Source organism: Akebia trifoliata, chromosome 8, assembly GCF_017979445.1.
Source record: "Akebia trifoliata isolate Shusen 1 chromosome 8, ASM1797944v1, whole genome shotgun sequence".
NCBI classification, from domain to species: domain Eukaryota; kingdom Viridiplantae; phylum Streptophyta; class Magnoliopsida; order Ranunculales; family Lardizabalaceae; genus Akebia; species Akebia trifoliata.
Window position 1 is genome coordinate 5,614,007 of NC_141382.1, and position 25,616 is coordinate 5,639,622.

A 25,616-nucleotide genomic window follows, 5' to 3' on the forward strand; every position below is an offset into this window, starting at 1 on the left:
AAAAAGAGTGTGAAATTTGAGATGAAAATTAGGGTAATTTTGTAATGAGGAAAATGGGTTGTGTTTTAACCCAAATGGTTTGGATCTTACCCAAATCCATTTGGGTAGAGTGTTTGGTGGGGTGAGATGAGTGATGATTGATGGGAGGAATGGGGGGGGGTGTAAGGGAGTTGTTTGGAGAATGAGTGTTGAGATGGTTGAAGAGGTAAGGTGTTTGATTTGGGGGAATGGGTGGTGTAAGAAGTTGATTGGTTGGATTTTGAGAAAATTGAAGGGATGATGACATGTGGCAAATGAAGAGATGAAGAGATTGGTTGATTGATGATGGTGGTTGGTTGATTAGAGAAAAGGGTATGGGGGTGATGGTGAGAGGTATGGGTTGAGGTGATTTTGTAGGAGTGTTTTAAGGGAAAGTGATAAATTGAGGTGTGGGGGATATGGGTTGTGATGTGGGTGGTTGATGGTGTTAGAGAATGGGGAATATGTTAAGGTATGTAGGGTATGGGTTGTGATGTTGGTGGTTGATGATGTTAGAGGATGGGGAATAGGTTAGGTTAGGGTAGGGTTATGGGTTGAGTTGATTTTTGGAAGGAAGTGATGGAGTTGGGTGATTAGATGAGGGAGGTGGGAGGGGATGATGACATGTGTCATCTTTTGGTGTTAAATTGGTGATTGGTTTGATGTAGATGATTGGTTGGATTGGATTTGGGTAGTGAATTGGGCTTAGGTTATGAGTTGGGCTTAGGTTGGGTTGGGTTTATGTTGGATTGGGTTGTAGAATAGGATAGTTTTGATTTTAGGTTGGGTTTAAGTGTGGGCTTAGACAATTTATGGAGAGGGGAATAGGATTCTTGAAAACATGGGCTTTGTGAGCCCAATACGTTTTATTATTATTTTTTTGGCATTTTTGTGTCGGGACCCGTTCAAATTTGGGTGCCTACAAACATGAAGAAGAAAACACTACTGAGAATGAGACTTCAGATGAGCAGTCTACAGTGACAGATGAATACTTATTAGCACGAGATAGAACTAGGAGGATCATCAAACCTCCAGCCAGGTTTGCTGAAGCAAACATCATTGCTTATGCTCTCTCTGTGGTTCAACAAAGTGACTTGAAGGAACCAGAATCTTATGAAGAGGCCATATCTGGTGAACATGAAAATGTTTGGAAAGTAGCAATGTAAGAGGAAATGGAAGCTTGGACCAAGAATGAAACTTGGGAGCTTGTTCCCAAACCAGAAAATCAGAAGGTGGTAGCTTGCAAATGGATTTTTAAAGTGAAAGAAGGGATCACACCAAATGAACAAGTGAGGTTCAAGGCTAGATTAGTGGCAAAGGTTTCACTCAGGTGGAAGGAGTTGACTACACTGATGTGTTTTCACCTATAGTGAAGTACAAAACCATTAGAATTATGTTGTCTATTGCTACTCAGTTAGATCTTGAGGTGGAGCAGCTAGATGTGAAGATAGCCTTCTTAAATGGTTTTTTGGATGAAGTGATCCACATGGCTCAACCACCTGGTTTTCAGGTGGAACAAAAGGGAAAAGAAATGGTTTGCCGACTAAAGAAATCTCTTTATGGCTTGAAGCAATCTCCAAGACAATAGAACAGAAGATTTGATTCTTTTGCTCATGAAATTGGTTTTATTATGTCTAAGTATGATACCTGTCTTTATTACAAAGACTTGAAAAAGCCTATAGTTGCTTTCTTACTACTTTATGTAGATGATATGCTTATTCTTGGCAAAGATAAGCATGTTATCAAAACCATTAAAGAAAAGCTAAAGAAGGAATTTGAAATGAAAGACCTTGGGACAACAAAGAAGATACTTGGCAATGAGATTTCAAGGGACAAACTGAATGGAAAAATGTACTTGAAACAGACCAGATATATAGACAAAATTCTGAAGAGGTTCAATATGCAAGATGCAAAAAGGACTGCAGTACCATTGGCAGGACATTTCAAGCTCTCTACTGAACAGTGCCCGAAGAGTGATGCTGAAAAGGAGGAAATGAGCAAGGTTCTCTATGCAATGGCTCTAGGATGTTTAATGTACTTAATGGTCATTACCAGACCTTACATTGCTCATGCATTAAGCATCCTAAGCCAATATATGTCCAAACCAGGTTTAGAGCATTGGCAAGCTCTTAAATGGCTATTAAGATACATCAAGAGAATTGCAGAATATGGTCTAATCTATAAAAAGAAGTCAGAAAAGGTTATGCTTGAAGTATTTGTTGACTTAGACTATGCAGCAAACAGGGACACCAGAAGGTCGACAACATCCTATGTTTTTATGACTAATCATAACTGTGTTTGTTGGAAATCATAGTTACAACAGGTAATTGCATTGTCTACCACAAAAGCTGCATTCATGGCAACTACAGAAGCTTTCAAAGAAGTTATTTGGATACAGGGGCTGCTGCAAGAATTAAGAATGATCAAAGGGAAAGGAACCATCTACTCAGACAGCCAATCATCGCTTCATCTCTGCAAAAATCCAGTCTACCATGAGAGAAGTAAACACATTGACATCAGACTGTTTTGGATCCGAGAGAAGATTGAAGACAAGGTTTTGGAACTCGAGAAAGTCCCAACAGAAGAGAATTCGACTGATCTTAGAACTAAGGTTCTTACACTCAGTAAGCTGAAGCATTGCCTAAGCTTATTGAGTATTGGTAGTAACTGATTGATGAAGGGTATACCACCATAAGCAGGTTATTGGTTCTGGTTAAGCATTGAAGAAATAAGGTGGAATTTGTGGTGGTTATTTCTCCTAACCTTAACTACTTTCTGTTTCCGAAAATTAATAACCACCTTAACAACTTTCGATTAGCATTTATTTAGAAAAGCAGTCTTATAAATAGAGGTTGTTATTTGTATTTTTAAAAAGAGATTATATTATGAGAGATTAGGACTCAAGAAAGGGAGAACTAGCTGTTGTTATTTCTATTTTTAAAAAGAGATTGGATTATGAGAGATTAGGACTAAAGAAAGAGAGAACTAGCTTCGTGAGAGAGTTTTCAAGATTGTTTGGAAAGTTGAGAGCTCAAGTGTAATGGGGTATAGGGAATGAGAGCTTGAGTGCTTGTGTGAGGATTTGTATTCTGAATGTGCTAGTTCTTCTCAACTGTGAGGAGTGTGTAATCTTAGATTGTTGATGCATAATTAAGGCTTATGGTGGTGTTGAAAACTGGATGTAGGACACATTGTCCGAACCAGTATAAATTTCCTGTGTTGGTATTTTACTTTACAGCTTTCACATTTTCTTGTTTTCTTGTTTTAAGTTCCTATCTTGTTTCATGTTCTTTGTTATGTTATTTGATATTTGGTTGAATCTTGTTATTGAAATTTATAACAAACTACTTAAATTTTGATATTCTTTGATTTTTTATTAATTACTTTATTTGTTGTTTTCTTAGATATTCTATTAAATAGGCATCTCTAAACACACAAGAAAATATACATATAATTTTTTTGCTAAGCACATACTAGTAAAATAATAGATTAACGTAGATATATATTGAAGGATTAACTCCTTTCTTTAAGAAAAAACTTTCTATAATAAAAAGATATATATTTTAAATTAAACACCTCTATTCAAATTTAAGATTTGTAATGTAGCTGCATTAAGATGCAACTCTGTTTTTCTTTATTGAAGTTTGGGTTACTTTTTAAACCCATTATACGGACAAAATAAAAAGTTCAAAATTAAATTCAAATGTATTTTGATTTTTAGTGCAGTGTCTGACGTTTACAGCTGTCGATCTTAATTAGATACCAACACACCAAATCAGCTTTTTCTTTATTGACGTTATAAATGCTTGTTCCTAATTCTTCTTCCCACACACCAAATCAGTTTGATTTGTACTTTTAGTTTAAATGAAATATATGAGATACCCGTGTCTTCAAATCCTTAATATGCTACCTGACTGGAGAGATTCTAGGAGAGTTTGATAATAGGTTCTTTCAAAATTTATGTTCTCAATATAAGTATATTAGTTATATGATTTATTTATTATTAATTTGTATAATAAAAAAAAAGATAAGAATTAGACAACTTTACCAACTAAATAATTTCAAACAACAATTCTCAAATCAAATAAACTCGAAAACTCCTAATTCAACTTTGATGAGGCAAATAAAAAACATTCATTTTAAAAATATTTTTTGATATTTTAAAACAAATAAAAATATATTTAGTTTTGTTGCCGACAAGAATATTATGTATGACCAAATAGCTCAATCAAGTTTTTGTTTGACCCAACTCGGTACATTTATGAGATGACTCATTTAAGTTAAAGAGTTGTCTTGATAATTTTCCAAGTTGACTTAATGAGTTCATGCCATCAATTTTAGGGATGAGTCACCTCAAAATCTAACGAGTCAATTTTAATGAGTTTCGAGGCAACTTAAGCAGTTTTAAATCTATGGTTTTACTCCCTATTTGGATTGGCCCCGAAAAGGTTCATGGATTTGCATACGGGCTTCCAACTCCTCATCGAAGGTGAAAACTTATTTTTAAAGAAGCAACAATCTTAAGACTGCTTCGTACTTCTGCTCTAGTGGGGAAGTACTCTTCGTTAGAGTTAGAACTCAGAAGTTTTCCACCATCCAAACAATGCCTTAAATTATGAAAGCTTGTAAAATATTTTACACAGATATAGATGTATGCATCAAACTTTGTATACATACCATATTTTTAAAACTCGACTCGAGGTCCACAAAATTGAGTCAACTCAATGCCTTGTGATTCAGATGACTCATTTAAAATTTTAAAATAGTCAAAATATTGAAAATTTAATATTTAATTTTCAAAAATAATATTAAAAATAACTGCATAATTCGGCCAATTTTGGGTTGACTCCAAAAAATACAAGTTTTAGGGGTGAATCAACTCAAAATTTAATCGAGTTAAGTACTCACTGGGTTTCGAGTTGACTCGACAACTTCTAAAAATACGGATCTCTAATGGCCCACTGATTCATGGCTAGCTACCACCCAACCATCCATCTTCACACCAAGCTTCTTGTGAGGCTCTCTTATAGTTTCCTATAAATATTAATCGAGCTGTTTTTACTTTGTAGTAGTCCCTCTATTATACTTTCGATCCTTCACTATGGCCCTTATCCCTACCAATCTTTCCAACGTCACTTCTTGCTTTCTCTCCAACCTTTCCAACAATCTCAAATGCCAGCTTCTAACCATTCTCATTTCTTCAATCTTCTTCATCTCACTAGCTAAAATATTTCATATTTCTCGGCGTGGTAAGGTTTTTCTAATCGATTTCTCATGTTACAAGCCTATAGATACTTTAAAATGCAGTAGTAAAGCCTTCATGGAGAGATCTGAACTATTGGGAATATTCTCAGAAGAAAGTTTGATATTTCAAAAGACAATATTGGAGAGATCTGGGTTGGGTCAGTCTACTTATTTTCCAGAAGCTGTGTGGGGTTCACCACCTGACCCATGCATGGTAAAGGCAAGGAAGGAAGTAGAGACGGTGTTCTTCGGTGCAGTCGATGAGCTTTTGTTGAAAACTGGGGTGAAGGCTAGTGATATAGGGATATTAGTGGTGAATAGTAGTCTTTTTAATCCAACTCCATCTCTATGTTCAATTATCATAAATAGGTACAAGATGAGGAGTGATGTGGTGAGCTATAATCTGGGTGGTATGGGTTGCAGTGCTGGACTCATTTCCATAGATCTTGCTAAGCATCTCCTTCAAGTTGGTCTTCTTTCTCTACCTCTCTTTAAATTCTATGGTGTTTATTCTAGGACTAAAGATATATCTACGTGGTAAATAGTATGCTGTCGGTACACGGCTAACTTGACAAGGACAGGGAGCCATAGATCTTTTTCCTTTTGTATCCCAAGAGAAAGATCTACAGCTCTGTATCCTTGTCACCTCAGCCCCGTACTATTTACCACGTCGATTTATCACATCTCTTTTTTTAGGGCAATGATATTACTATATGGTGTGATTTTACAATAAAATTACTTGTGATGTTTATTCATAACATAATGGTGTGGTACTATCACAGCGCTAGCCCATGCATGGTAGAGGAAAGGAAGGAAGTAGAGACAGTGTTCTTCGGTGCTGCCGATGAGCTTTTGTTGCAAATCGAAAACCATAAGCTTGTCGATTTCATTAAAAAACTCATGGTCTAATGAGTGGGGCCCTAATTTGCTTACAGCACTAAAAGCAAAAAATCACTCATGATTTCAGAACCACAACTTGAAGTTTCTATAATTTAATGCTGAGAAAACGACACTCCATCCCCGATTAAACAATTTGAGGAATATTTTCTGTCCAAAGAAGAAAATTTTAATTTTCAAAAAACATAATTTAAATGCTAAAATATTAAAAATGGGATCAACAAAGTTTTAATACTAGCTGATATCAAAGTTACTCACGTAAATCATTTGAGTCTCAGGGTTCTTCAACCAATTTTCCCACTACAAATTAATCATCTAAATGACTCATCAAAAAAGTTTAGTCTAAGTTTGATTATTATTTTGTGTGTAAATTAATGTAAGTTATATAATAAAACACAACCGTGCACTCCAGTCATTTTATCTTAATGTCCCTCCTCCTTTTTATCTTCTCTCTTCTTCCATTTCTCAAGAATACTATCTACGTTATTGTCTTTTATATTCTATCCCTTTTCAAACTTATAATTTTTTATATTGTTTTTTCATTTTTCAATAATATCTTTTCAAATTTATTGTTTTTTCTCATTCAACACCTAAACGCTAAAGAGGATATTCATGTCTACGGCACCAGCAAACACCGGTACGGTCAATTTTTAAGATCCAAATGTTATGATATCTCAAAATGAAATTTTATGATTGTAGGACCTATTAATCCATTTTATAATAGTAAACAAAGTTATTATAACTTTTTAGATTGAGATACATAGACGGCTAAAAGAAACTCATAAACAAATATACAATCTTGATTGTTGAAATGTGAGATACAATGGTTAGGATTTATCTTATGGATACATAATTTGTCTATATAACAAGTACTTTATTCTAACCTTGGGATTTCACATTTTAATAATATAGGCAGGGATTGTATATTTGTTTATGAGTTTATTTTCATGATTGCTTATGGATCTCGACCCAACACATATTTAGACTCACACTCGTTGCCTCCCACACGTTCTCAAAACACACCCCAATTTTGGGGTGCATCTTTGAAAAAGGCGGGGAGCAAGGAAGTGTGAATCTATATTTATCAAATCCAGTTAAAATGATACAAAATTATTTAACTTGTCCAAGTCACCTCAAAGGGAACAAAAGAGGATACTAAATAGAGTGAATTTTGTGTTTTGTGACCAACAGGTACACCCCAACTCATATGCCCTAGTAGTAAGCACAGAGAATATCACCCTCAACTGGTACTTAGGCAACAAACGCTCTATGTTAGTCACCAATTGCCTCTTCCGCATGGGTGCTGGTGCTGTCCTCCTATCCAACCGTCGGTCCGACCATCATCGTGCCAAGTACAAACTCATCCACACCATTCGTACCCACAAGGGGAACGAGGACTGTGGATACAAATGCGTGTACCAAGAAGAAGACAACATTGGCAAAGTTGGAGTTACCCTTTCAAAAGACCTTTCCACAGTTGCAGGAGAGGCAGTCAAGACCATCCTATCGACGCTAGGGGTTACCGTACTCCCCATGAAGGAACAATTCAAATTTATCATCAATTTAGTAGGAAGGAAGTTGATAATGTTGAATATAAAAGCATATGTGCCAGATTTCAAGCAAGCATTCGAACATTTTTGCTTTCATGCAGGTGGGAGCGCAGTTTTAGATGTGGTTGAGAAGAGTCTACAACTTTCCGATAAGGACTTGGAACCTTCTAGAATGACTCTTTATAGGTTTGGGAACACATCTAGTAGTTCATTGTGGTATGAATTGGCGTATTCAGAGGCTAAAGGAAGGATGAAGAAGGGTGATCGTGTGTGTCAGATTGCATTTGGAGCAGGATTTAAGTGCAATAGTGCAGTTTGGCATGCAATGAGGACCGTCGATCCTACAAAGGAGATGAATCCTTGGATGGATGAGATTGATGGATTCCCTGTTAAAGTTCCTAAGGTATTATAAAATATGGGTGTTTTACCAAACAGGCCAGGCGAGTTCGATAACAAAATGATGAACGTTTTTACCAACTAGGATATATATATGGGTCCCGTTCAGCACCCTAAGTTTTACCACACACTTTAACAAACGTGTTTTGTCTTACATAGGTTAGAAGTTTTGGAATGGGCTGATTTTTGGTGAGGATGATCTCTATGGTGAGGAGATCATCCTCACCAAAAATCAGCTCATTCCAAAACTTCTAACCCCATCAAAAATGGTTTATAAAAAATGGACGGTCCACGATTTTTCAACGTGTAAAAATGGGGCTAAACATTTCGGAATGGGCTGATTTTTGGGGAGGATGATCTTCTAATCATAGAGATCATCCTCACCAAAAATCAGCCCATTCCAAAACTTCTAACCCATGTAGGACAAAAAACGTTTGTTAAAGTGTGTGGTAAAACTTAGGGTGCTGAACATTTCCCTATATATATATATATATATATATATATATATATGTGGGAAATGTTCAACACCCTAAGTTTTACCACACACTTTAACAAACGTTTTTTGTCCTACATGGGTTAGAAGTTTTGGAATGGGCTGATTTTTGGTAAGGATGATCTCTATGATTAAAAGATCATCTTCACCAAAAATCAGCCCATTCCGAAATTTTTAGCCCCATATTTACAAGTTGAAAAATCGTGGACCGTCCATATTTTGTAAACCATTTTTTATGGGATTAGAAGTTTTGGAATGGGCCGCTTTTTGGTGAGAATGATCTCCTCATCATAGAGATCATCCTCACAAAAAATCAGCCTATTCCAAAACTTCTAACCCATGTAGGACAAGACACGTTTGTTAAAGTGTAGGGTAAAGCTTAGGGTGGCAAACAGGACCCTATATATATATATATATATCTCGTATTTGTAACTAAAAAAATTATATTAAAATTATTAAATTAATGCAAGTACAACAATTATCTTCTTCCTTTTTTTGTTTTTTTTGTTTTTTTTTGTTTTTTAACGGAGGGTTCCAGACCCCACAAACCATAATTTAAGATGGGATAAATTCCTGTGGATGATCAACAAGAAGGCTTGATCTCAAGATCTCTCTCTTTTATGAGGATGCCTTGGGCACTACTCCCAACACTCATTGGTTACAATAGTTATCTTGTTTCATTCAATATGTATCATGTTATTTAGTTATCTTAAAATATTAAAGACCCTAACACACAAATATTTTGTACTTTATTTCCCAATATAAAACTTTATCACGAGTAATCCTTTTGCTACTACCATATGTAGTTTAAAGATTATGCCACGCAAAGAAAGTGACACGTGCATTGCACATGATGTGTAAGAAGAAAAGTCCTCAGTTAAGTAGTTGCATCATATTTTTAAGAACTTATTAAGAGAGTTGGGCTTATTTAAAGAATTTATTGGAGAGTTGGGTTCCAATGACTCATGAGAAAACATAAAAGCCAATAGTTGGGATTTATATGCATCCGAGTAACACACATTTTGAAGATAGTTATCCTGAAGATAGATCCCAACTACTAAATTTCATGTATAGACAATTTGATTAGGGTTTTCCCAATGAGTCATTCTTCATGAATCACTAGAACCTAGCCCTTTATTAAAACCCGAAGTAGCTAAATTAAACTATGAGGAGTTTTTCATTGATAAATTTTGTACAAACCCTACGTGAGAGACCAAGGTGTTTTATAGATTTAAAAGCGATCACCATGACCTAGTAAGGTTAAGTATTGGCACCACATTTTCCATTCAAGATTCAACTTCGTTTATGTGATGTACATAAGGTTTGAATATTATTATATGATTGCCAAATAGGCTGGGATTAGTCTGTAATGGCATTGACATGAATCCCGAGGTGACACATGGACGAAGAATTAACTGTACATTCTGACAATTGTAACCCCAGTTAAAAGAAATATTTAAATTGAAGTTTCTAATAAAGCGAGAGGACGACCTAAAAGAAGTTGTGGCCCTTCTATAACTCTTCCTCCCTTTTCCCAAGGAGGGGAGTGACATGATATATAGGTAAAGGCCCATCTTATTTCTATCATGTGTTCCGTCATATTGATGTAGACAAGTTTGCTGACACTTATCTCAATATCTATGATCGAGATAAGAAGCGTCGAAGAAAGAAATCACTAGCATTGACTAAGTCAAATATATTTGACTGAATCAACTCGATCCAATCTTTGACCGATCTTCAAGACCTATCCAAATTCTCTTAGGACTGTTTCTTGTATTGAGTTTCTATTTTTTAAGGTGCTTAAGTGGTTCTAATTAATTTTTATTTCAATTTAAAAAAATGTTCATTTTCCTACTCGGTTTCTAAGTTGTTTTATGTCTCTATTATTTTCTAAAATTTATTTGTATTCTTTAGGTTATAATTAAAAATCCTTTTAAGTGTTCAAATTGAATTTAATAAGATTAGAAGGTTGCTAATATGCTATACAAAGATTAAGAAGTTATTTTTTAATATTTTAGAAGGTTTCTAAATTGTTATGAAGGAGTTATCTATATAAAGAATTTCAATAAATAAATTTAGTAAGTTAATTTTTTTGAAAATTAATTAATTAAATAATAAGAAGAGACTTTTCTTTCCTTCGTATTTTTTTATAGCATAAGAACCCGATATTAGTTTTTCATTTAGTGGTTGCGATTGATTTTCATCAATTTCAAATCTAGATTAAAGTTTCTAGTCTGTTTTGCTCAATATAGAAATTCTTCATCACTATTAGTTCTTAGGATTTCACTCTAAAACCCAATTTTTGACATAAACTCTATGTTTGTGTGTTCAACTCTACATCACATATATCCTATGGAATTTACATAATTGGTACATCTATCAAAAAGTATGCACCCTACTTATTTAATAATTTATGTAAGTTTTAATTTCTACCAACCTCTACCTAATCAGTCTAACAAAACTAGTCTTAGGTCTGACGATTGACTTGAATTGGGCACTTTTTTTCCTCTAATTTTGGTTTTCATGATAGACCATGTGCTAATGTTCCCATTGCATGAGTTCGGATTCCATCTTGGGTGGAGTCCAACTTTGAAGTGGCCAACCTGCTTCAAATTTTTTAAGGAACCCTCCTCGTTACAAGACATATGGTAATTTATATTTATTTTACGTCCCTACATTTTCGTCAATATTTAGAATACTTTTTTGGAAATGCCACATGTAATCTAAAGGAAAGGATTCCTTCGAAATTTTGAAGCCGGATGGCCCTTTCAAAGTTTTTTCCTCTTGTGTGGAGGGTTGATTTGGCAGCACTTGTTGATACGTATTATTGTGCATATCTTGAGGTGCTACATGCATGTGACCATTACCACCACAATATTTATGATTGGAACCACATCTAACTTGGAGTACCTTCTGACGACTCTAATTCCAACAACTAGGCACTATAGCTCATTTCAAGAGTTTCTACAAATTTCAAGATTATAACTCTGACTTGATCCGATTCCACTTCATATAATTTCACCTTCCAAACAAACCCTGTCAAGTTGTTTACCAAGATCAATTGGACTTTTCTAGTCTCAACCCACGATTGAGAACCTCCATCAAACTGACGATTACGATTAGGATACAAAACACAGATTTCCTAAAGATTAGTATAAATTTTTTAGGGAGTAGCATAATTTTTTCTAAGGATACATTTTTTTTGAAAATCTCTAACCTCTTGTTTGATGGAGAGCCTGAGGAGTGTTTTCCAAAAAAATTTGGTATAAAGTGGATTTTTTATTAGGATACGGAACCCCTAATCTTTTGTTTGATGGAGAACCTCAAATATGGGTTGAGGCGGTATGAAGTTGTTATCTCTTTTACGATGATGCTTACCCCTGCAACACCCACCACCCCAACCCTCCCCCACTAGTGATTATGTGGTTGATCACATAATATAACGTCACATTAAATGAAGTTTGTATTCAATATCAATGGCTGTTTTCTAGGGGTGATGTTATTAAATACGCTTTGTCACATAATGGCAGTACAGAAACAGCCGTGCACTCAATCTGATATGTTTAATCTCGACTCAAAATTTGCCGCATAGACACCAAATTTTGGATCCAAATTCATAAACCCCATAATTAAGGTATGGGCCCATGTTAACAAGCATTAAATACACTTTCAAAAGAATTTACTAACTAAAAAATCGTAAAAGATACCCTCAACGTGTGCCTTTAGGGCACATATTATCATAAAACCCATAATCAAGTTGGTACGTAGTTGATATTTTTCAATTTTCTGGACCTAAATAAATAAATAAATCCACCAACCTCAACTGTCTTTCTATCTTAAATATTCATTAACAGGTGACAGGCTTTCATAAATATTCACCTTTATCTTCTGCATCTACTGACTTTATTCTTCTAGGATTAGTAAAGATAAAATTGCAAACGATAACTCTTTGAAAGTTATTACAACCATCTAGGAGTCTGGAGAATTGGTTCAAAATATTTTTGATAGTATCGAGGACTATCATCTCTTTTTTTTAATTATCAAATCTCAATATTTCGGCCTGATAATAATTGGATTGGGCCCCAATGCCATCAAATCTGATATGATGTTCTTAAAATTTGATTAAATTTCGTATATTTAAACAAAATATACATTATAATTTACATATTTTCACATGGTTAACTGATTGAGATATAATATTTCAAGACATGATTGATTTAGAATTGATCTAAACAGTTATCAAGTCAGATTCTTATCAGAACCCAAATCCTTGATCTGAAGTTATATGGATGGGAATGGATCATGTTAGTTCGTGAATTTCAAAAAGTAAGGCTCACATTACATGAAATGGCTCAAATTAAAATTTGTGTAAGAGTTATTTAATTGTTGATGAAGTTTGTAGATGCACAATTTCGCTCTACACTTTCCTTCTCTCTCAGCTCGGGCGGACCTGCAAATCAGCCCACTCCGACGATCAAGTTAGATAAATTGATCAGTATATTTTTTTAAGAGAAGAAGAATTCGAACCTCTTTTACCCATAGTTTTCTTCCTTATATAGGCGTTTTTTCTGGTTCAGTTTCTGTGCCATCCTTTGAAGTGACCTTGGGCAGTTAGCCCACTCCCTGACATGTCAGCTGCAGGAGTTGTTGCAACTGCCCTGCCACCTCTGTGATGACGTGAGCTGTGAATGCTGTCAGTCCACTGTCGCATATGTCAGATCCGTACAACCGACCTATGTTGCCTCTACCCGTACCATTTCACCTACCGGTGGCTAAGGTACGAGCTCAATCATTTACTTGCACTCGAGGATCTCAATCTGCCGGGCTTACTTTCCGTCAATCCGAGATTTGGAGATACTTCCGAGCTCAAACTCATGCCACGTGTCCTATTCCAGAATTTCCCCCACAAAGTTCATCTAAAGTTTAATTGTTGGGGTTATTATGTATTAATGGATTTTGAACCCTTAGTTTTAATTTATCATAAAGATTTGGGGTAAGGAAGGCAAGACACATTAAAAAAATGTTTTAGATAAGTGATGAAAAGATTGGGAATGCCTCTTATTTTCATTAAGGTTTTATGGGTTACTAACTATGATTGATCTAGTCGGGTCAGGTTCGACCCACCAGCTCAACTGGATTGGTCCCACTTGCATTCATCCTTTCATTGTCATCATATTCATTGGATTTGAAGCTAAATACACGTTTTTTTTGTTTTTTTCATTTAAATTTAATGGTAAGAACTTTTTAACCATTGATGAAAATTTGTTTATAGGATTTGTTCGACAAAGATTTGACGACAATGATGGGACCTAAATTTTGATTGTTGTAGTTTGAAGTAATGTTAGATTTTAAAGTCAATCATTAGAAGATAGAATATTGGATTATATGGATGTGGAGGGCTGAACAAGTTTAATAAATAACAAAGAAATATTGGTTTCTGTCTTTTCTTATTCATTTAAGAGTTGGGTAAATTTTCAAATAATTATAAATTTTTTTAAAATTTTCAAAAAATTTATTAATGTTGACATAATTATCATATAATGCTTGTAAAACGCTATTAAATTATTAACATTACATAATAATCATGTCAACGTTAACAACATTTTGAAAACACCTAAATTTTTATAATTATTTGAGAATCTACCCTTATGAGTTTTCAATTTGTACAAGTCAAAAGACACAAATTAAATATATGCTTAAAAAAAACCTATTACACTCAGCAGATATCATTATCTGATGAGTTTATGGTTTTTAAATTTGTTCGAGACCGAGACGTATTATTCGAGTTAACTCAGTATCAGAGCTGAACGAGATCAACTCACAAAGTCATTTTTTTTATCGAGTTTTACATCTCACGTTTAATTTTTTGAATTATCTTACGAGATGTCTCAAACCTATAGGAAAACTCATCCGAGACGATTCGATATCGGAACTGAACGAGATGAGACGCGATGCCGAGTTTAAAAATCATGGATGCACTAGATTTTATTTTCATTTTTTCAAAATTATCTAAAGAGCGTGGCGATTGTTTTTTATCTGTCGCTGTTCATATTAGGTCTTTCTTTCTAAAAGAAAAAATAACTTATAGAGGCCGATTTTATATCCGAATAAGCAAATCTGCTCCTCTTCTCATTCTTCGTCTTCTTCCTTCCTCGTTTCTCTGCAACATCAGCTTCGTCTTCCTCTTCTCTGTTACCTCTGGTGGAAACGAAGACGAAGTCATCGAGATCGATCTCTGCTTCTTTTTCACACTCATCTCTCAGACGATCTACTGGAAACGAAGACGAAATTCTTCCCATTTCGATCTGCTGGAAACGAAGACAGCTTCTTCCTCATCTCTCTCTCTCTTCTCATTTCGGTCTTCTTCGTTCTTTGTTTCTCTACAGATTTGGGCGATTCATTTCTAACCGGTTTTGGGCGATTCGACTCCAAAGAAACCCTAAATTCGATCTCTCTCAAAGGTAAGAAATCACAAACATTTAATTAGTTTTTATTTTTAATTTCATGTTCTGAGTTTTATGTATTTATTACGAAAGATTGATTTCATGTTCTGAGTTTTCATCTTCTTCGATTTCGTCTTCTTCGTTCCGCTGCTGGTAAGAAATACTGGGGTATTTTTAATTTGCGTGAAAGTTCCTTAATTGGGTGGAATATTGGAATCTGGTTGGAAGAATTTCTGTTTTTGAACTGACGGCACCCCTACCACCTAAGGAACACGGCTGAAATTGTTGCAACAAGAACTGCAAAAGAAAACTTGCTTGTTGGATTATCAAACATACTAATCCTCCAACAAGATGCCAATACGTGGTAGAATCAGAAACTATAAAATATACTAACCCTACACTTAGAAATACTTCCTTGATCGAATAATAAGCTTTAAATTCACAGAAGTAATCTCCCATTGAATTATTTTAAATTTGTTTCTAGCATTGGACAAGTTTTCTGATACACGAGCAAAAACTTCATATTCTCTTTGGAGTCTTTCCCAGTAAAGCAAGAGACATCATGAACAAAAGTACCATCATAGAATGAGCTAAGCTTGGACCCAACAGGAGAAGAGCCAAAGCTTTAGAATTAACCAACACAAACAAAGGTAAATTATAACTTTTAGATGACTTTGTTATATGAGTAAATTTTTAGATGTATAAAACAACAAGCATGCATTGATTCCCCCATGTTTGCACTAAATACGACAAAATTCATGGTAAACTACTAACAATTAAACAAGAAATTATTCAAGTTGAACCTAGTCCTAATCTTGCCATGGTTGAATTGACTTAATTGCATCTAAGAGGAAAAATATTGGAAAGATATCTTAATTCCTAAACTTTTGGGCAATTCGCTTAGTTTCATAGAAAATTTTGTAATTAGTGATCCAAAAAAAGAAACATGGTAAAATATATCAAGCCCTCCAAAAATTTTCAATCAAACTTCATTTTGCAGGAAAATTGTAGGGAAATCAACAAACAACATATATGTAAAATGAAAATGATTGAGATGGGGATATCAAAAAGGATGAGTGCCAGTTTCCATGGAAGTAAAACGAGTCTGACTGAGATAGGAAACTGAAATGGATGAGCGCCATTTGCCACGAAAAGGGAAAAAAATAATAAAAAATAAGGTTCTATTTGATTGCAAGAAAATGTGTAGGCAAATATGGTCTTCCCACAATCTTATATTAAACAAGTACTAAGCAATACACTTAGCTGTTTAGAATTTAACCCCCCCCCCGGAAATCAACAAACAACATATATGTAAAATGAAAATGATTGAGATGGGGATAGCAAAATGGATGAGTGCCATTTTCCATGTAAGTAAAACGAGTTTGACTGAGATGGGAAACTGAAATGGATGAGCGCCATTTGCCACGAAAAGGGAAAAAAATAATCAGAAATAAGGTTCTATTTGATTGCAAGAAAATGTGTAAGCAAATATGGTCTTCCCACAATCTTATATTAAACTAGTACTAAGCAATACACTTAGCTCTTTAGAATTTACCCCCCCTTCAACAGCTACCCATGATTTATTCATTGATTACATTTAATTAACACAAATTAAACTCATCAGGAGACCAAAATATAAGACAATATAATAATGGAAAGTTACCCAAACCAATCCAAATCCACATTGAACCACACATAGCTCAATTATGCCAAGCAAGTTTCCAAACACATAGTTTTGGTCTCTCTCTGTTTAGAGGCACAACGGCTAGTTTTTTAAACTCTGTGTCTCCTACAATGGATGGAAAAAAAAAATCTGCTTTACACTCTCGGCGGTTATCTACACAACGGCTAACTTTTTTGAACTCTATAGCTTGGCTTTTTCAATAGGTGAAAAATCTTCTTATATACATGAGTCGTTCCTTTCTCCCTAAGAAAGGAAAAAAAAAAGTTATTTTTTTTTCTTATAATTGCTTTGTTGTTTCGTTTCTCTCATTCTATAGAAATCTGATTTTATTGAGAATTCTTGGATAATCATACCGTATTTATAGAGATCACATCAACCAAGATATGGAAATAATCTAATGCACCCAAATTACTCTACTCTCATCCTTCAACGTTTAGGAATATAAACAATTTACCATCCTCAAAAGTGACCTTGTCCTCAAGGTTGGAACTTCTCCGATCCCAAATAATAATGGAATCTATTACAACATTCTTAACTCGCGTTTTCCACCCTACTCGTTTTCTAGTGACCTTACAATCATTTTTTGATTCAATTTTTTATGTATGACGCAAAAATTTCCATGATTGATCAAGAGTAATGGAATCTTTTGTCACGTGATTTTCAATTGTATTAAAACACTCATTTGTAGGTTGATCAATTCCAAGAAATATGTAAGTTTTCCTTTTTTGGAGCATTTATTCTTTTCTTTAAAGAAATGATTCGAGTAGACAATGAGATTCCCTCAAAATATCCCGCATTGACTTGAAAAATTCCTTCAAATCTCCATGTACCAATTGGATTATTTCTATGAACGTTTCATTCGATTCTGTGATCTCCATATTTTAAATTGACAATGTACAATGGAAAGATGATTGAAGAATGGTGATTGATATGACGCTTGACACAAAATAATCCAAGGATCGTTGGGCTTTGATACTAAATGATACGTGTCTAATAGATTAGATCGGCAAACAATAGGAAAAAAGAGGAAAATTTTAAAAATGATCTCGTTCGAAGGAGATCAGACCTCCTAAGCCACCATTTCGAGATGGTGAATCTTCAAAATCCAATAGGATTCTTAATATTCTTTTTTCTATATAAATTTCATTCATATTACATGGGAATTAAGTACACGAGAGTTGTAAAATAATTGAAAAATTACCCTAAAACTACCCATTATATTAAACCCACACACAACACCCAAAATTCCCACAATCAAATAACTACATCTAACAAATTATCTCATACATGAGTTGCACTTTAACCACATTTTTTTGTACTCCTACATATAGATATGTATCATAAGGCATGCCAATTGTCTTTAAAGATATGTTCAAGGGTGAGTTATAAAGTCCAACATCACTAAATATTTTATGATTTAACACTTGATTTTTCAGAATTAGGAATCAATTTTAATTTGGGTTGGTGCACCAACACATCAGAAATAGGCTTCCTCTTTGACTTGAGCAAAACTAGTTGAAACCACTTTTTTTTTTTTTTTTTTAAGTTGAGCTGGTTCTTGTAATCTATTTTCCTATTTTCATAAAATCTCAGTTCATTTTTGAAAATTTAGCTGAAAAATAGGATTATGTGTTTGGCTAAATTTCGTTGTCTTCAAGTATTTGTAAGAGTTAATCAAGCCAAGATGGGAAGGCAACAAGATCCAAAGGCAAATTTGATATGTGCAAATTAATCATCGATTTATTGATCCGAAGCAAGAGACAACAAATTTTAGATCGAATCTCGTTTATCATTTTGGATAGGCTACAAGGTTAGATTGATTTAACTATATTTTATGATTCAACCTTGCATAATTAAAATTATACAAACTTTATTTATAGGTGTTTTACCTCTAAAATTACACTTTTAAGGATATTGTGTTTTTTTTAATTTATTGATCTCAATGGACCTGATTAACAAGTGTAAATATCACCAAAAAAGAAAAAAAAGAAAGATCAAAAAACAAATACCTATAGGACATAAATACCAAATCCATTTAATTAAAGGGGAAATTACTAATATAGCAATGTATTTTTGCCAAAATTACCATATCAGTCCTTTTTTATTACTTGTAAATGGTCATAAAAACAAATTTTGTAACTATATTTTCACTATTATTGTTGTATGGACTTATGTTACTCAGTTCCGTGGTTTATTCGATTTGAATTCAGGTTCGTGGTTTGCCACTCTAGAATGAACCCTATCGTAGGGATAATTCGTTTCTTGGTTCGCTTGTGTTCTCTAAATCGGTTTGCCTTTACATATATTGAAGTTAAGAAGTTCAATTATAATATTAAAAATTGTAAGTTAAATAGAAACAAATTAATATAATAATCAAAATTCTAAATATAAATAATGAAAAAGATGATTAATAAATTGGTTGGGTTCACCGAACCAATAAAAAAATTGTTTGGTTCGTCGAATCCAATAAAAATTGGGTGGGTTCACGATATTTGGGTTAGTAGGGTGTTTTCCTTGTTCAGTTAAGTCGGTGTTTGATTCTTGGTTGGTGTGAGGAAGTTCTTTCTTGGCTTCTAAACGGATTCTCTGGTTCTTGGTTCCATCTGCAATTTGTTGCGGCATCTGGAAAGAACGTAATCGCTGTATTTTTGAAGGCAAGGTTGTTACGTTGGAAGGGTAAATCATTTCAATTTTGGAGATCGTGTATTTTTGAAGCAAACTTTATAAATAGTTCAAGGGGGTTTACTTTGAAAATTTCGTTGTTCGGTGGGATAGGATTTGTTAGTTGCCGAGAGATTAGCTTGTTGTTTTGCGCTTTGTTGTTTGTTTTCTCTCTTTTCTCGTGTTGCTTTATTTTATTGTTGGTTCCCTGTTTCTGGGTTGGTCACCTCGACCCCATTTTTTTTCTTTTCAATAAAATTTATCTTTATTGATAAAAAAAATTGTATATATAACTGTTTTGGTAAAGCTTAATATTGATAAAATTGGATATATAATCATTTTCATAAATATTTTAAAAAAATAGGACTGATTTAATATTTTCTGCAAAATATTCAACCCTTCTCGTAAAACACCTTTGTAAACTAGGGGAACACACTTGTTGGATTCAGACCGGATTTAGCTAGGCCCTAACCGAACCCTAAAGAGGTGGGTTGGATGCCATAAACCCTATCAAACCTAAGTAGTATAAGCCCAAGCCCAACCCCAAGTTTTGTGGGGCTTATAAAAACATTAAGAATTTATCCATATTTTGGACTTGTTTAGTTTTTTAATACTTCTCATCAATTTGGGCTATTTCACCATTTTTAAAAACATTGCAAATTCTCTCTAAGAGGATCTCATATTAATACATGCTTTTCTTTTCTTTAATGCAATTGAAGATCACGTGACAAAAGATTCCATTACTCTTGATCAATCATCGAAAAGTTTGCTTCATACAGAAAGAATTAAATCAAAAGTTGATTGCAAGGTCACTAGAAAACGAGTAGGGTGGAAAATGAGAGTTAAGATTGTTGTAATTGATTGCAATATTATTTGGGATCGGAGAGATTTCGACTGTGAGGGCAAGGTCGCTTTTGAGGATGGTGGATTGTTTATGTTCCTAAACATTGAAGGATGAGAATAGAGTAATTTGGGTGTATTAGCTTATTTCCATATCTCGGTTGATGTAATATCTATAAATACGGTATGATCATCCAAGAATTCTTAATAAAATCAAATTTCTACGGAATGAGAGAAATGAAACAACAAAGCAATTATAAGAGAAATAAAACTTTTTTTTCCCTTTCTAAGGGAGAAAGGAACGACTCATGTATATAAGAAGATTTTCCACCTGTTGGAGGAGTCAAGCTATAAAGTTTAAAAAAATTAGTCGTTGTGCAGATAACTACCGAGGGCGTAAAACATATTTCTTTTTCCATCTGTTGGAGGAGACACAGAGTATAAAAAACTAGTTGTTGTGCCTCTAAACAGAGAGAGACCAAAACTAGTCTTTTGTCTCTCTGTGAGCGTCACGTATCTATTCTTTAAGAGAAAAATGGGGTTGTTATTGAGATGTTGAAGAAGAGTACATTTAAGTAATTTGTTTTTGTTCTATATGGGAAGACTGAGGTCAAGGGACATGTCATCAGCTTTAAAATACAAGGGATATATCAAATACTCACCAAAATGTGGAGGCGTACTTCAAGATTTACCCTCCCCAAACCCCAATCCTCCTCTAGGCTCTTAACTCCTTATTTGCTTGAACTCTAGACTGAGAGAGAGAGTGGAGGTCAAGTTTTGGGATTTGTAAAGGGAGATTCGTTGAAGAAGGTAAGTAATTTGTCATTCTATTAGGGTTTAGGTTGATTTTCTGAAAAAAAAAAAAAAAAAAAAAAAAAAAAAAACAGATTGTCATTAAATTTAGGGTTTTTATTTAATTTTTTATAATTGAGATATGTATGTGTTAATTAAGAAAATTTTGAAGATTTTCATGTATTTTCCATTCCAACTAAGATTTTAGTTTCCTTAAAGATGCAGTTCTTCCTTAATTTGTTATTAATTGAAAATCTTGTTAGTTAGGGATATGAAAGCTATGCTCAGGATGGATTCTTCAATCCATTAAGTGATTTTATTGACTTAAAAGAATTTATGTAGGCTATGTGTTTGGGAACTTGCTTGGCATAATTGAGCTATTTTTGTGGTTCAATGTGGATTTGGCTTGATTTAAGTAACTTTTCATTATTATATTGTCTTATATTTTGGTCTCCTAATGAGTTTAATTTGTATTAATTGAATGTAATCAGTGAATAAATTATGGGTAGTTGTTGAATTGTGGGGGTGTGTGTAAATTCTAAAGAGCTAAGTATATTGCTTGGTACTAGTTTAATATAAGATTGTGGGAAGACCGTATTTGCCTATACATTTTCTTGCAATCAAATAGAATCTTATTTCTGATTTTTTTTTTCCCTTTTCGTGGCAAATGGCACTCGTCCATTTCAGTTTCCCATCTCAGTCAGACTCGTTTTACTTACATGGAAACTGGCACTCATCCATTTTGATATCCCCATTTCAATCATTTTCATTTTACATATATGTTGTTTATTGATTTCCCTAAAATTTTCTTGCAAAACGAAGTTTGATTGAAAATTTTTGGAGGGTTTGATATATTTTACCGTGTTTCATTTTTTGGATCACTAAGTGTGAAATTTTCTATAAAACTAAGCGAATTGCCCAAAAGTTTGGGAATTAGGGAATCTTTCTAGTATTTTTCCTTTTAGATGCAATTAAGTCAGTTCAACCATGGCAAGATTAGGATTAGATTCAACGTGAATAATTTCTTATTTAATTGTTAGTAGTTTACCATGACTTTTGTCGTATTTAGTGCAAACATGAGGGAAACAATGCATGCTTCTTGTTTTATACATCTAAAAATTTTCTTATATAACAAAATCATCTAAAAGTTATAGTTTACCTTTGTTTGTGGTGGTTAATTCTAAAGCTTTGGCTCTTTTCCTATTGGGTCCAAGCTTAGCTCATTCTATGATGATACTTTTGTTTGTAATGTCTCTTGCTTTATTGGGAAAGACTCCAAAGAAAATATGAAGTTTTTGCTCGTGTATCAGAAAACTTGTCCAACGCTAGAAACAAATTTAGAATAATTCAATGGGAGTTTACTTCTGTGAATTTAAAGCTTATTATTTGATCGAGTATTTCAGAGTGTAGGGTTAGTATATTTTATAGTTTCTGATTCTACCATGTATTGGCATCTTGTTGGAGGATTAGTATGTTTGATAATCCAACAAGCAAGTTTTCTTTTGCAGTTCTTGTTGCAACAATTTCAGCAGTGTTCCTTTGGTGGTAGGGGTGTCGTCAGTTCAAAGGTCATCATCTCTTTTTGAGATACCATTTATTACTATTATTATTTTATTGATAGTGGAGAAGGAGAATGCAGATCCTAGGTCTGTGGTATTGTTCCAAGTGATAAAAATCGGTGACTTTTTTGAAAATTCATGATTTTTATTAATCACCGAATAAATTTTACCTAATCATAAACTCGTCTTTTTGTTAAAAAAAAATTCACCGATTATAATATTTTAGGTTTTATTATATTCATTTTCCTAATATTTTCTGACTATATTGACTTTTACCCTTTTTTTTCTCTCTCTCGAAGTTTTCCCTTCACAAATTATTCTGGACCCCGACTTTGTCATTATGGTATTGTCACTCTGTTAGTGGTTTCTCATGTTTTTGGATGACATCATTATATTCACCATTATAATTAATATTATAATAAATATTGAAAATAAGCTTCATTGAGGTCCTTTATCTAGTAAATCTTACATTTCATATTTCTTGCTGATTGTGCAGTTGGTAGAATGCCAAAGATAAAAACAAACCGTGTCAAATACCCAAATGGATGGGAACTGATTGAGCCTACTCTCCGTGAGTTAGAGGCAAAGATGAGAGAAGGTGGAATGCATTATTTGACGAATGTTGTTTCGAATAATTTATTTCCAATCTTTCACTTGGACTTCCCATTATATAACTATTGCATGCTTCGTGACACAAATTCTGCATTTTTCTGACAGCTGAAAATGATCCTCACGACGGTAAAAGAAAATGTGAAGCATTGTGGCCTATCTTCCGAATAGCACATCAGAAGAGCCGATATATTTACGACCTTTACTACCGAAGGAAAGAAATATCCAAGGAGTTGTATGAGTTTTGCTTGGATCAAGGCTATGCTGATCGTAATCTAATTGCGAAGTGGAAGAAGGTCAGTTTCGTCATCTCATGTCCCAACTTCTATTTTGCAGCTTAGGATTATGTCTTTCTTTCCTTTATATGTGTCTGGCTCTTCAATATCCTCCTATTTGTTAGTGTTTGGAGCACCAAAATAACACTAAAAGCCTTATCCCAAAAATTTTGGGGTTGGCTGAATGACTCATATTATCCCATTTAATTCTGTCTAGAACCCAAAGGATCAGGATTCATATTAGGGGATACACAGGCTGCTACCTGACATAATCATCATTTATCTATGCTTTGAACCAGCTATGTAGTGTAAGAGAAACACTAAATGGGCAGGTTTATAGCACCAAAACAACTATAGCTGTTGGACATTAGTCGATCCATTTATCTTCTTCCGTGGGAATTTAGAAAGAGGGCTTCTATTGGCACCTCAACGTTTACTTATTACAACCCAATTTCTTAAATTATTTATCACACCCCAATTAAAGATTAGAACACACTATTTGAACATTACAAAATTTTGATTCAAGTTATATAATATCAACATTAAAAAGCATTATAACACAATCAAACAACTTGAAGGGGCAGAGCCAAGAAGAAGGGCCCAGGGTGGGCAATTGTCACCCCTCAATTTATTTTGTAATGTATAATACCCCCATATCATACCCATGTGTTTTCAAGATGCTGACATACCCCATTGACTGTTGCCCCCTGTCACTCCCCATTCAAGTTTTTCCCTCCACCCCAAGTTGTTGGGTAATTTAAAAACTCCACCACCTTTTGGTGAATATTGCAGATACCTCACTTATATGTTTTTAAATTGATGGCATGCCCACTTTAACCTTATTCCCTCCCCACACACCACACAAATTAATTTGACATCCTTTATCAAATTGTTAAATATTTAAGATACGCCTATATTTTCAAATTGATGACATGCGCTTTGACCTTGTTCATCTTTACTAGAGAACATAAAATGGCCTAAATACCCTCATTTTCAACATGTAATAGAAAAATCGTTTAATTTTTATTCCTAAAATCAGTTGTCTCCAAGCTCTTTTGCTTCTATAGCAAATTAATTTAAATTTCATCTTGAATCCATCATTTTGAACATCGATTTTACCCCTTTGTAGAAAATCATATAATTTTCTATTAAAAAAATCTCATAATCTTCTAATTCAAAAAACCTATTTTTTAAGATTTGAATAATAAAGTAGATTAGTCTGAAGATTGAAAATTAGAGAAATGTTTTTATCCAAGAGGTTGAAGATGGCTTGTTTTGGAAAGAGAAATTAAAGGCTTCTTGATTTCAGGTTGAAGACAAGGGTAATGAGGTTATTTTACATTAGTCTATTGGAGAAGACCGGGTCAAGCAGCTATGTAGGAGTTTGGTGAATATTTGAGATACGTTGTATTTACTGTTGGCATTACCCTTTGACTTGGGTCTTCTTTCATAGACTAATGAGAAATTACCCAAAACCAATCATCTTCAAGTTCGAATTTAGACATTAACCATAGTTTGCCCTCCTTGGCAGAAAATCCTGGCTCCGCCCGACTTCAGCAATTTTAAAAATCTTCTCTCATTAATTGTATGCTCTAGGCTAGGCACATCTCTTTGCTTCCTCTTTTTATGCCCTTAGTTTTTGTTTTTTGGTTTAAATTGCAGTCAGGGTATGAACGTCTCTGCTGCTTACGATGCATACAGCCACGGGACCACAACTTTGCCACCACATGCGTGTGCAGAGTCCCCAAGCACCTGAGGGAAGAGAAGGTTATCGAATGCGTGCATTGTGGTTGTGGGGGTTGTGCCAGTGGAGATTGATTGTTTCCAACCTCTACATCTTAACATGCAAGATTTGACGAATCATGGCTGGGATGAGCTTTGATACTGGGTAGTAGTGGGTAACATATATTGTTTTGTACTAGTCTATGTGGATGACCTATTTGATGAGGTTGGTATTCTCCCCAAAGCCTGACCTTTAGGACTGAATGTTGAACAGTAATTTTTATTAGTCTTATTTGCATCTGCAAAGAGGGTTGTGAAATCACACACACACATACATATATATGGATCAGGATCTGTGTACACATGTATCTACTCATATATCTACAACATTCTTTGTCCTATGTGGGCTAAAAGTTTTGGATTGAGCTGATTT

The 25,616-nt window shown here is 34.2% G+C and overlaps 2 protein-coding genes across 5 annotated transcripts; both read left to right on the plus strand.

Moving 5' to 3' along the window:
- Nucleotides 1-5,085: 5,085 nt before the first annotated feature.
- Nucleotides 5,086-8,186, plus strand: LOC147395686 (3-ketoacyl-CoA synthase 20-like). The gene is made up of 2 exons (XM_086453016.1): nucleotides 5,086-5,728; nucleotides 7,351-8,186. Exons 1-2 carry the CDS (start codon nucleotides 5,120-5,122, stop codon nucleotides 8,119-8,121), a joined length of 1,380 nt encoding a protein of 459 aa, XP_086309142.1. The 5' UTR covers nucleotides 5,086-5,119; the 3' UTR covers nucleotides 8,122-8,186.
- Nucleotides 8,187-14,643: 6,457 nt separating this feature from the next.
- Nucleotides 14,644-25,489, plus strand: LOC147395687 (protein BUD31 homolog 2). 4 transcript variants are annotated; one of them, XM_086453019.1, is made up of 5 exons: nucleotides 14,644-15,059; nucleotides 22,527-22,586; nucleotides 23,074-23,175; nucleotides 23,295-23,482; nucleotides 25,124-25,489. In XM_086453019.1, the coding sequence occupies exons 3-5, from the start codon at nucleotides 23,082-23,084 to the stop codon at nucleotides 25,277-25,279; spliced, it is 438 nt and encodes a 145-aa protein (XP_086309145.1). In that variant the 5' UTR covers nucleotides 14,644-15,059; nucleotides 22,527-22,586; nucleotides 23,074-23,081; the 3' UTR covers nucleotides 25,280-25,489. The 4 variants fall into 4 exon arrangements, with proteins under 4 accessions (XP_086309145.1, XP_086309144.1, XP_086309146.1 ...); XM_086453020.1 differs by lacking the exon at nucleotides 14,644-15,059 and adding an exon at nucleotides 19,730-21,036; XM_086453018.1 differs by lacking the exon at nucleotides 22,527-22,586 and having other exon boundaries at nucleotides 14,646-15,059.
- Nucleotides 25,490-25,616: the final 127 nt, after the last annotated feature.

Bases quoted from the DNA above. Each gene is read 5' to 3' on its own strand.
- LOC147395686 (XM_086453016.1), top strand. From the start codon at position 5,120: ATGGCCCTTATCCCTACCAATCTTTCCAACGTCACTTCTTGCTTTCTC. The intron at 5,729-7,350 runs GTTGGTCTTCTT...TGTGACCAACAG, and splicing joins TTGCTAAGCATCTCCTTCAA to GTACACCCCAACTCATATGC.
- LOC147395687 (XM_086453019.1), top strand. From the start codon at position 23,082: ATGCCAAAGATAAAAACAAACCGTGTCAAATACCCAAATGGATGGGAA. The intron at 23,176-23,294 runs GTGGAATGCATT...TTTTTCTGACAG, and splicing joins AGAGGCAAAGATGAGAGAAG to CTGAAAATGATCCTCACGAC. The intron at 23,483-25,123 runs GTCAGTTTCGTC...TTTAAATTGCAG, and splicing joins TAATTGCGAAGTGGAAGAAG to TCAGGGTATGAACGTCTCTG.